This window comes from Neoarius graeffei, chromosome 2 (assembly GCF_027579695.1).
Source record: "Neoarius graeffei isolate fNeoGra1 chromosome 2, fNeoGra1.pri, whole genome shotgun sequence".
Lineage (NCBI taxonomy): Eukaryota > Metazoa > Chordata > Actinopteri > Siluriformes > Ariidae > Neoarius > Neoarius graeffei.
In genome coordinates, this window is record NC_083570.1 from 43,514,829 (window position 1) to 43,527,752 (window position 12,924).

Sequence of the window (12,924 nt, forward strand, 5' to 3'; positions counted from 1 at the left end):
AATTGATACACATCATCGACAGACAGGGCTGACAAAAGTTCCTAAATACATTTCACGTAGAATAAACCGTTCAGAAGTTATACGTCAATCAATTTTCAATGCAAAATTTTACATGCTTAAAAATTCATAACATATCTTCAAATTGCTCAAAACTGCTCATACTTCACACGCAAATCACTCATTGGGCATCTGACATGTTACCCAATTTCTGTGATATTTCGCCACTGGGGGTGCTATTTTTGGGCAAAAAATCCAATCTTTCCTCAAATTTGGTCAAACTTCACGGCCACCCTCTTACTACCTCCCATGTCATGTACACCACATTTTGGGAATTTTCGTCCATGGGGGGCGCTGTTTTTGGCCAACGCAATTGCTCCAAAACAGGTTTTTGGTAAATAATTCCACAATGCTTCTCCTTCACACCACTACCTTGTGATAGTACGTTGCTGTTGTAGACACTTATTTTTCCAACTCATAATCGCTCATGTGCAGCATAGCGCCACCTACTGACATGGGAGAAACCAAAAAATGTATTCTTCAAAAATCAATATCTCATCTTCTATTTTCTCAATCTTGATCAAACTTGATACGCACACTCTTAACAGGTCACCTGACATATGTGCCAAATTTTGTGAACTTTTGCCACTGGGGGCGCTGTATATCTCGGCTTCTGATTGGTCAAACTTGATCAAACTTTATAAAACAACTCTTCATAGGTCCCTTGACATGTATACCAAATTTGGTGAACTTTCACCACTGGGGGCGCTCATTGCGCTGTAGCAGTTGCAGGAGAGGTGTTTACAATCATGAGGCACCAGGAGTATGTTGTTTTGGTTGCCTTAAACACACATGAATTGTGGACCACTGGGGGCGCTCATTGCGCTGTAGCAGTTGCAGGAGAGGTGTTTACAATCATGAGGCACCAGGAGTATGTTGTTTTGGTTGCCTTAAACACACATGACTTGTGGGGAATGGGTAGGCAGTCGGGAGCAAGTGTTGTAGCGTTACATACAGACTAATAGATGTCTAACAGAAGACAATCCTATGTAGCTATAGCTTGGTGACTGATGAGGTAAATACATTAATTCGGTTGGGAAGCCATGGCATAAAATGTTCTGTCCATGACAACATCTCAGCGCACCGTGTACTCTGTGTCCAATTCTGTGCTTTGTCGCCATTGTGGGAGTACTGTCTCTTGCCACAGAAGCTGTGGAAGGTATTTCGCGGGGACGCATGCCCCCGCCCCCCTTGGCCGCTGGCGCGAGGGCCCGTCGAGGCCGCTTGCGGCTTTAATTATTCTTCTTCTTCCGTCTTCTTCTTCCGTCTTCTTCTTCTTCTTTATTTTTCTCCGCTGTTGGGCCATTTTCGGGGCGCTTGCCATGGGCGAAAACGCACGAAATTTGGCACCAGTTCCGAGAATTGCCACCGCTACTCAGAACCAGAAGCCCAGACTTGGCCGGGGCTCAGGGCCTCTATAGCGCCCCCTAAGTCGTTGTGATTTTGGCCTCCCGCATTAAGGTGCCTGGGTGCCATGTAGTTTGTAGTTGTGGCATGCCATTTGGTACGCAGACGTATCTCACTAAGCCGGACAAAAATGTAATGCCAATGCATTAGCCACGCCCAACAGGAAGTGAGGTAATTTCACTTTTGTGCGAAATGCATGGCCACGAGGACGGCGCAACTCCTCCTAGACCGTTCATAGGAATGTCACCAAAATTGATACACATCATCTACAGACATGGCTGACAAAAGTTACTAAATACGTTTCACGTAGGATGAACCGTTCAGAAGTTAGACGTCAATCAATTTTCGATGCAAAATTTTACATGCTTAAAAATTCATAACAAATCTTCTGATTGCTCAAAACTGCTCATACTTCACACGCAAATCAGGCATTGGGCTTCTGACATGTTACCCAATTTCTGTGATATTTCGCCACTGGGGGCGCTATTTTTGGGCAAAAATTCCAATCTTTTCTCAAATTTGGTCAAACTTCATGGCCACCCTCTTACTACCTCCCATGTCATGTATACAACGTTTTGGAAATTTTCGTCCATGGGGGGCGCTGTTTCTGGCCGACGCAATTGCTCCAAAACGGGTTTTTGGTAAATAATTCCATAATGCTTTTCCTTCACACCACTACCTTGTGATAGTACGTTGCTGTTGTAGACACTTATTTTTCCAACTCATCGTCGCTCATGTACAGCATAGCGCCACCTACTGACATGGGAAAAACCAAAAAATTTATTCTTCAAAAATCTATATCTCATCTTCTATTTACTCAATTGTCATCAAACTTCATACGCAAACTCTTCATAGCTCACCTGTCATATACGCCAAATTTTGTGCACTTTCGCCCCTGGGGGTGCTGGTTATGGCAAAAAATCCAATCTTTCCTCAAATTTGGTCAAACTTCACGGCCACCCTCTTCCTGCCTCCCATGTCATTTATACCTCATTTTGGGAATTTTCGTCCATGGGGGGCGCTGTTTTTGGCCGACGCAATTGCTCCAAAACGGGTTTTTGGTAAATAATTCCGTAGTGCTTTTCCTTCACACCACTACCTTGTGAAAGTTCGTTGCTGTTGTTGACACTTATTTTTCCAACTCATAATCGCTCATGTACAGCATAGCGCCACCTACTGACATGGGAAAAACCAAAAAATTTATTCTTCAAAAATCTATATCTCATCTTCTATTTACTCAATTGTCATCAAACTTCATACGCAAACTCTTCATAGCTCACCTGTCATATACGCCAAATTTTGTGCACTTTCGCCCCTGGGGGTGCTGGTTATGGCAAAAATGATATTGCAGCTTCTGATTTGTCAAACTTGGCAAGCAAACTCTTTACAAGACCCTTATTGGGGCGCTTGCCATGGTCGACAACGCACGAAATTTGGCTCCTTTTTCTTAGACTGCCACCGTTACTGAGACCCAGAAGCCCAGATCCAGGCCGGCCTCAGGGCCTCTATAGCGCCCCCCGAGCACCGTTCAGTGCGAGACCCTATTGTTGCCATGTGTCCATTTCTGTGGTTTGTCGCCATTGTGGGAGTACTGTCTCTTGCCGAAGAGGCTGTGGAAGGTATTTCGCGGGGACGCATGCCCCCGCCCCCCTTGGCCGCTGGCGCGAGGGCCCGTCGAGGCCGCTTGCGGCTTTAATTATTCTTCTTCCGTCTTCTTCTTCTTCTTCTTCCGTCTTCTTCTTCTTCTTTATTTTTCTCCGCTGTTGGGCCATTTTCGGGGCACTTGCCATGGGCGAAAACGCACGAAATTTGGCACCAGTTCCGAGAATTGCCACCGCTACTCAGAACCAAAAGCCCAAACTTGGCCGGGGCTCAGGGCCTCTATAGCGCCCCCTAAGTCGTTGTGATTTTGGCCTCCTGCATTAAGGTGCCTGGGTGCCATGTAGTTTGTAGTAGTGGCATGCCATTTGGTACGCTTATGTATCTCACTTAGCCGGACAAAAATGTAATGCCAATGCATTAGCCACGCCCAACAGGAAGTGAGGTAATTTCACTTTTGTGCGAAATGCATGGCCACGAAGACGGCGCAACTCCTCCTAGACCGTTCATAGGAATGTCACCAAAATTGACACACATCATCTACAGACATGGCTGACAAAAGTTACTAAATACGTTTCACGTAGGATAAACCGTTCAGAAGTTATACGTCAATCAATTTTCGATGCAAAATTTTACATTCTTAAAAATTCATAAATCTTCTGATTGCTCAAAACTGCTCATACTTGACACGCAAATCACTCATTGGACTTCTGATATGTTACCCAATTTCTGTGATATTTCGCCACTGGGGGCGCTATTTTTGGGCAAAAAATCCAATCTTTCCTCAAATTTGGTCAAACTTCATGGCCACCCTCTTACTACCTCCCATGTCATGTGTACCACATTTTGGGAATTTTCGTCCATGGGGGGCGCTGTTTTTGGCCGACGCAATTGCTCCAAAACGGGTTTTTGGTAAATAATTCCATAATGCTTTTCCTTCACACCACTACCTTGTGATAGTGCGTTGCTGTTGCAGACACTTATTTTTCCAACTCATAATCGCTCATGTACAGCATAGCGCCACCTACTGACATGGGAAAAACCAAAAAATTTATTCTTCAAAAATCTATATCTCATCTTCTATTTAGTCAATTGTCATCAAACTTAATACGCAAACTCTTCATAGCTCACCTGACATGTACGCCAAATTTTGTGCACTTTCGCCCCTGGGGGTGCTGGTTATGGCAGAAATGATATTGCAGCTTCTGATTTGTCAAACTTGGCAAGCAAACTCTTTACAAGACCCTTATTGGGCCGCTTGCCATGGTCGACAACGCACGAAATTTGGCTCCTTTTTCTTAGAGTGCCACCGCTACTGAGAACCAGAAGCCCAGATCCAGGCGGCCCTCAGGGCCTCTATAGCGCCCCCTAACTCGTTGTGATTCTGGCCTCCCGCATTAAGGTGCCTGGTTGCCATGTAGTTTGTAGTAGTGGCATGCCATTTGGTACGCATATGTATCTCACTACGCCGGACAAAAATGTAATGCCAATGCATTAGCCACGCCCAACAGGAAGTGAGGTAATTTCACTTTTGTGCGATATGCATGGCCACGAAGACGGCGCAACTCCTCCTAGACCGTTCATAGGAATGTCACCAAAATTGACACCCATCATCTACAGACACGGCTGACAAAAGTTACTAAATACGTTTCACGTTGCATAAACCGTTCAGAAGTTATACGTCAATCAATTTTCAATTCAAAATTTTACATGCTTAAAAATTCATAACAAATCTTCTAATTGCTCAAAACTGCTCATACTTCACAAGCAAATCACTCATTGGGCTTCTGACATGTTACCCAATTTCTGTGATATTTTGCCACTGGGGGCGCTATTTTTGGGCAAAAAATCCAATCTTTCCTCAAATTTGGTCAAACTTCACGTCCACCCTCTTACTACCTCCCATGTCATGTGTACCAAATTTTGGGAATTTTCGTCCATGGGGGGCGCTGTTTTTGGCCGACGCAATTGCTCCAAAACGGGTTCTTGGTAAATAATTCCATAATGCTTTTCCTTCACACCACTACCTTGTGATAGTACGTTGCTGTTGTAGACACTTATTTTTCCAACTCATAATCGCTCATGTACAGCATAACGCCACCTACTGACATGGGAAAAACCAAAAAATTTATTCTTCAAAAATCTATATCTCATCTTCTATTTACTCAATTGTCATCAAACTTCATACGCAAACTCTTCATAGCTCACCTGACATATCCGCCAAATTTTGTGCACTTTCGCTATTATTATTAGGCCCCGAGCACCGTACAGTGCGAGACCCTATTGTTGCCATGTGTCCAATTCTGTGCTTTGTCGCCATTGTGGGAGTAATGTCTCTTGCCGAGGAAGCTGTGGAAGGTATTTCGCGGGTACGCATGCCCCCGCCCCCCCTTGGCCGCTGGCGCGAGGGCCCGTCGAGGCCGCTTGCGGCTTTAATGGCTGTCTTTTTTTTTTTGTGTGTGTGTGTGGTATATCAGATATATTCCATTCAGCGAGCATAATATTAAACTCATCTTCAACTCGTTCAGTATCATGTTAGCTGAATGGAATATATCTGATAGACCACTCAACTCCAGCCAAAATTATTTAAATACTTCACTCAGAGCTGTGATGCATTTTCTATGAAAAATGTGACTTTTTCAACATGAGAAGATAAACTTCATATCTTGAAGCCAACATGTGATTTTTCTTTTTATTATATCGACACATTCAAAACAAAAAGTGCTCAAATTTATCAAAACAATTCATCCATTTCCTCATGAGTGACATACGGAGATTTGTGTCGCAGGCAAGCTGGAGCCTATCCCAGCTGACTACGGGCGAGAGGCGGGGTACACCCTGGACAAGTCGCCAGGTCATCACAGGGCTGACACATAGATACAGACAACCATTCACACTCACATTCACACCTACGCTCAATTTAGAGTCACCAGTTAACCTAACCTGCATGTCTTTGGACTATGGGGGAAACCGGAGCACCCGGAGGAAACCCACGCGGACACGGGGAGAACATGCAAACTCCGCACAGAAAGGCCCTCGCCGGCCACGGGGCTCGAACCCAGACCTTCTTGCTGTGAGGCGACATCGCTAACCACTACACCACCGTACCGCCCCGCAAATTCTTTTTTTAATTATAATCAAAATTCTATTAATCTCATTTTATTAAATATCGGAATGCATTTTTGATCGCTATTTTGTCGCTGCTACAGCAAGTTATGAGTGTTTTGAAACATGCTCTGTAATACATCAGTCCATATGGCAAAGCGATGGCTGTAAACGAGATTCGTTGAGACCTGTGCGAGACATCGTAGGACGGAAGCAAAACGTACAGCGGAAATCAAAGTGGCCAACATCTGCTAACATTGTCAAAAGACGCGCACACCCTCTTTCGAACACTGACACAATCAAGCCGGAAGTTGTTTGTTTCGATAGCAATCAGGAAAGTTTGGAAAAAAAAAGTAGGCAGTAATCGTCATTTAAACTCGTTTTTGTGCAATACTTCGTTTGGAAAATAATTTTCAAAATGGCGGCACTGACACCTGGCTGACACTTCACGTTTCGAAGTCTCACACAAGTCTCGTGAAGATCGCGCGGATAAGCGACGCCTGCCGTGGACCAAACGAACTAAATTCATCATGGCTAAAAACCGAATAGGCCGATTAAGTACGATATTTAATTGCAGTTAGTTGCCAATATGAGTCACGATATAAGGCTACTAAAACCGAAAACGTAATTGAATCACACGTTAATTAAGAAATAAAGCAAGTTTAAAAATGACTTCAGTTCTCCTTTAAGTAAAACGTGCTTCATATTTCAGATGCTTCAAAGTAGGCAGCGTTTCCCTTGACACTTTGTACACTATCCGCATTGTCTTAACCAGCTTCATGAGGTCGTCAACTGGAATGCTTTTCGGTTGAGGTGCATCTCGTCAAAAGTTAATTAGTGCAATTTCTTGCCGCCTTAATGTGTTTGAGGTCAAATAGTCAAGAATAAAATGGCCGTAATCCATATGTCAAGAAGTAAACTCAACTAAGTAAAGAGAAACGATATCCATCATTACTTTGAGACATGAAGAAGTGACTTTTAATTAATAGCCATAAAGAAAAAACATCGAATTAGAAGGTGTGTCCAAACTTTTGACTAGGGCTGTGTATTAATTGTATGGATTTCTGTTAGTACAGGATTCACAAACCGTTACATCCAGATTTGTGATCATTCCTTTCAAACAAGTCTTCAGGCAGTGTATTTCCAGGGATACAGACGTTTCATGTCTGAGCCGAACTCTGAGGATGGAACTGGGTTTTTGTTTTTTTTTGTTTTTTTTAATACAAGTTGATTTTGAGGCAGCTGTGCTTTGACTCGGGACCATTTGGCTCGGTGGCTGGGCTGTGTGTGGTTCTGCGGGCTCCTCTTCCTATCGCAAAGCACTCTAAGGTGTGTCTGAGTGAGTGTGTGTGTGTGAGAGCTCTCGGTAACCGTGATCTTGTGTGCTCCAGACAGTGACGAGAGTGAAGACTCGCCTCCCCCTCTTCCTGAAAGAACCCTTGAGTCCTTCTTTTTGGCCACAGGTGCGTCCCAGCCATCTGCTTCGCTGTCCGGCCACACAAGGGCATCAGAAGCAGCCATGGATCCATTTTAACTCATGTTTGTGTTCATGTCAGGGCTTAAAGGGCAGGAAGTGGGGTAAATATTCAAGACTTTTATAAATTAGTGTGTTTTTCCCATTTACTTTTCTGTGAAAAGCATTCATAAACATGTGCTAACTTCAAATATTACTTTGAACTATACGACTTTTGGTGATAATTAGTCGTGAGTTGAATGATTTGAATTTTATCCTGCTTATTCATATCGAAATTCCAATTGTTCAGGTTTTTTTTTTTTTTTTTTTCCCCCCACGTATACCAGGACAGATCGTTTTTGGATTATTATCCCATTTCCACTTGAGCGGAAATGGGATCTTGAAATTGCTTCGGTTTAGTGTACACATGGTCGTAGGAGTAATTAGGCAAGGGTCATTTCTCGCTCCGCTTTCAAGATATCTGGATGAAACTTGGTGTGCATGTAGGTCGTGACCATCTGTGACTTCCATAAAACTTTCAGGAATGGCCATAAATGGGACCACCTGGTACAGTACCAGGACAAGCTAGACAAAATTCTTTCATGCCATCTTCCACAGCCCTCATACCTTAATACTTTTCTGCGCTCATTTGACCTCTGACCCTTGACCCTTTGACAGAATTAGGTCAAAGGTCACTTCTGCATTAAATCGTTACTCCGCCCTCTATTTTTTTTTTTTCATGAATTTTCACCAAATTGGGTGCCGAGAACCTATTCGGGGGGGCTTCGAAATAATTCATTAATTAAGCGCTTTGACCCATTTTCACTGAGTTACCAGACCTTGAACTCGTCAATTAGGTGACTCGAAAGCAAAAAGTCAGAGTTTTGTCTGTTTTCCATGATCTTTGAGCTAGCCTTGCTCCTTTGTCATAGACAAACATGTTTTAATGAATATTCATAGTTTTGACCTAGCTCAATATTGCTGGGTTTCACGTGACGTCACATCCGCCTCATTAGTTATTCAGAACTTTAGCTGGTGGTCTACCAAAGCTCAGCTGACAAAGCGTTTGTATGGAGAAGGCGCATTGCTCGCATGAAAAATGCCTTACGCTTGCGTTGTTTTAGGTTGTTCGAATCAGTCAAACCGTGAAACTGATAAGTTTCTTCAGGGTTCCCTGTGAACTAATAAAAAAAAAAAAAGGGGGGGAACAAACACAGGATTTCACAAAAAGACGTGGAGAAAGGTGGCTTTTGAACCTCTCACTGAAATCGAAGGGAGTCGAGTAGAAGCACGCTCGAGTTTGCAGTGATCACTTGGTGAAAGGTTTGTATTTCCCTCTCAGCTACTGTATGTCCTTAGTGTTCTCCAAGTACTTTTCTTGCTATGTGTCGTTATTTTACGGTACTTTTTTTTAGTCATGAACCGCTAAAGTCCCCAGCGGTTTCTTTGTTTCCTCCTCACAAAGTCCATATGCATGAAGGTCGCGACAAAATTATTTCCCAGCCGTACAGTTACAATGCGCCGTGATCACTTCTCCGTCTTGTTTAACTAAGATCCAGGTCTTTAAAGGGGTTTCTGATGATCTTTGTGAATGATTTACCTGAGAGATAAGAGCCGACACAAGTGAGAATCAAGTGAAACGTTGTTTTTCATTTCAACTTGCAGCGCTTCGTTGTAAAGACGCGAACGAAAAGCTTTTTAAAAAAATAATACTTACACGGGCAAAAACAATCCAGGATTCATTCGGCAGCGACTTGATACCGAGGTCCTTTACCCAGCCACGTACAAAAAAAAAAGTTGTAAGCCTCCATACTCTTCCACGCTATATCTGTTTTGCGGTGTAGAAGGACGTCTGCAACACCAGATAGTTCGAGATGTCGGGGAACTCGACTGAAGGGTAGTTTTCGAGATCGTATGACAAATCCTTCTTTCCCCAGACTGTACGGGTCGATTCCATTGCACATGGCAATCTTCTGAATATATCTAAACCGAGCAGTGGCTTCTAGATTACGAGCGTACTCTGATAAGTTATCGCTAGTTGTTTGCACTACGGCAGCCGTTTAGACCACCAGCTATTTCACTTCCGGTAAAACCGCGAAGAAAAGTCACGTGACTGAAACCCAGCACATATTTTCAATGGTCTTTATCTCGAAAACGGCGCAAGATAAGGCTATAGTTACTATTAACTACTATTAATAGGAAGTCATATACCTTGAAAGGTTAGATCAATGACCCCCATATTTTGGAAGGCCTGTATCTCATAAACTGTGCTAGATAAGTCCATAGTTACTATTAATCATGAATAGGAACTCGTATATGGACTTTCTTTTGGCACCAAAAAATTGCATCTAGAGTGGCCTTGAAGGGTCAAATCAATGGCCTGCATATTTTCAATGGCTTGTATTATGAAAACGGTGCGAGAGAGGCCCATAGTTACTATTAATCATGAATAGGAAGTCCTATATGGGCTTTCATTTGGGAGCATTGGTTTTGCCCTGGTGTGACCTTGACAAAAAGGTCAGATCAATGATCTGCATATTTTTCACTGGCCTGCATCAAGAAGTTGGTGAAAGTTAGGAACTTGGTTAATATTATTAACCATGGAAGTGTTGTATCCTTTTCCCTTTGTCATCAGATTCCAGACAAGTGACCTCAGTTCTGTGACCTTGACCTTTGTCCGAAGGCCTCAGGTGTGGAAATGGGATACCACTGTGCCCTTGGCGCAGTACCTCTATTATTATTATTATTATTATTATTATTATTATTATTGTGTTTTGACGGCATAAACCTCAGCTTTCTGGAATACAGTCAAGACTCTTACTGAGCCATAGGTTTGAGTTTTGATGTCGTCAGTGGGGTTAATGTGGTGGTCCTGTCTGAGCTGCTTGGAGATGCCCTGATAGTCCAGCTGGAGTTGGTAGAAAATGTGTGTACACGTCCTATGCCAGCTCAGATATATCAAACAAGATCACGTCCCAACACGTATAAAGCCGAGAGAGAGAGTGTAAAGAAATAAAGGGAGTGAAAGAAACCATGGCTTAAAAGTTAGAGAAGCAGCTTTGGGGCCAAAAGGTCGCAGGTTTGATTCTCTGGACCAGCAGGAATGGCTGAAGTGCCCTTGAGCAAGGCACCTAACCCCCACCTGCTCCCCAGGCTGCTCTGGGTATGTTGTACGTTGCTCTGGATAAGAGCGTCTGCTAAACGCCTGGAATGACATGAAAGAGTCTGGTATTGTTTTGTCAAAGGAATTTTAGCCATTTACCTAGTGTGTGTGTTTGTTCTTATTGCTGGTGAAAGCTGAAGCTAGTGGTTTCACCTTGTTGGTGGAATTTGCATGATTACCCAGTAGCGAAGTTGTTTCGACTCATGATAGCAGGCCAGAGAGTAACTGTCAGCCTCGTCGATGAGTAGAAGCGTCTCTGTTGCAGAAACACATCGCTCTGAGGTTACAGAGGGGTATCCGAGGGGTTTTATTCTTTCACCTGGCACTCAGGAACTGTTAGTCACGTTGATGAGCCCAAAGTGTTTGTTATTCCTATAACACTTTAACAGCAGTAGATAATTATCCTCAGTCACTGATGCTTGGGCTAAAGTTCTAACCCGTATACTGCTGTACTAAACCGTTTCTCTCACGACTGTTTAGAAATTAGCTGTTTTTTTGTTTACGGCAGAGGACCAAATTCCATAATTCATGAAAACAATGAGATTTAAAAGGTGGCTGTATTTGCTGTTAAGTATTTCACATACTGTTATGTTGTGTCATGAAAGCTTTTCCCTGATGAAATATAGAAAGGACTTTAAGATTATATCCAAGACAACAGTGACTTTTTTTCCATGATGGCATGAACCCTTTTTTATTTTTATTTTATTATTTTTTTTTAAATTCTGGTCTTCGTGATTACCATTTAAAGTTAATTATATTCACAGTAAATAACTTGAGCTTAATTTCCATTATTCAGATAAAAGCTTTGCTATAATATTTACCATGCCCTCCTAGTAAAGAGAGCTTCTTAAGGGTTTCTTAGCTCCTTAGAGGTTGTAGTTGGAACCTCATGTGAAGGAGAAACCCTCTGCTGTAGGCTTCGTCATGGAGCCTCGAATAGTTCCGAGCTCTAATCAGGACTCCAGTCAGTAATGGTTTATAAAAACAATACACATCGTTCACTGTCTGATTTTCTCGTCTTGTCCTGCCTCTGTTGTCTGTCGCTCTCCCCTCTGACTCCAGACCCAGTGGATGTGCAGTTGGAGTTGAATGAATGTACAGGAGCATTAGGAGACACCTCCTTCCAGGTAAGCCCAAAAATATACCATCGATTATTTTCTTTATTGAACGTAACAAAATAAAACGTTCCTATGTTTTAACCTTACAGAGAGCACCGAACACACCAACAAAGCATCAGTCAGGTATGTATAATGTTATAGCATACACATACACTTCCACTCTGACTGGGGTGTGATTTATTATTTGAAGAGTTTGGTTGTGGCGGCACGGTGGTGTAGTGGTTAGCGCTGTCGCCACACAGCAAGAAGGTCCTGGGTTTGAGCCCCGTGGCCGGCGAGGGCCTTTCTGTGTGGAGTTTGCATGTTCTCCCCGTGTCCGCGTGGGTTTCCTCCGGGTGCTCCGGTTTCCCCCACAGTCCAAAGACATGCAGGTTAGGTTAACTGGTGACTCTAAATTGACCGTAGGTGTGAATGTGAGTGTGAATGGTTGTCTGTGTCTATGTGTCAGCCCTGTGATGACCTGGCGACTTGTCCAGGGTGTACCCCGCCTTTCGCCCGTAGTCAGCTGGGATAGGCTCCAGCTTGCCTGCGACCCTGTAGAACAGGATAAAGCGGCTAGAGATAATGGATGGAGTTTGGTTCCAAAATGTGATAAACTTGACAAAAATGTATTTTCTTGACCAAAACATTGATTAAAATTTTATTTAATAAAAAAGCTGATTTTATGTTTCCCCAAAATCCAATACATCCATTACATCAATAATCTGTTGTGGTCGAGCCACTAAACCTAGAGTCCGAGTCCAGCACCATGTGACGGTGGCTGTTGCTGCCTTTATGTGAAAGCGTTTCTGCTACTGTGTTGGACTAACGTTACTGCTCGACTGCCCCATTTTAGTTAATAGGCTACAGATAAAAAGCTTGTTCATCGCTCAGCAAGCCCTGCCCACTATCAACAGAGCAATGAACATAACGTGTCAGTTCCTTCTCTGGGTGGAGTCTCGCCAAATGACGATTGAAGTTCGAGGTCGTCCCTGTCGTCTCCTCGATAGTTCTTCTACATATGGAACACATAGCAGTGCATT

At 43.2% G+C, this 12,924-nt stretch overlaps 1 protein-coding gene across 8 annotated transcripts in view; it reads left to right on the forward strand.

The window, feature by feature from the left end:
- Positions 1-12,924, forward strand: part of LOC132881614 (tyrosine-protein phosphatase non-receptor type 12-like) — a 167,208-nt gene that overhangs the window by 141,490 nt on the left and 12,794 nt on the right. For 3 of the 8 annotated variants that reach the window (XM_060914276.1, XM_060914279.1, XM_060914277.1), the window contains 3 exons: positions 7,560-7,631; positions 11,847-11,911; positions 11,992-12,025. In XM_060914276.1, the coding sequence (XP_060770259.1) occupies positions 7,560-7,631; positions 11,847-11,911; positions 11,992-12,025 (171 nt within the window). Of the gene's footprint in view, positions 1-7,559; positions 7,632-10,256; positions 10,312-11,846; positions 11,912-11,991; positions 12,026-12,924 lie in introns of those variants that run through there. The other 5 variants (XR_009654063.1, XR_009654062.1, XM_060914280.1 and 2 more) reach the window with 4 other exon arrangements.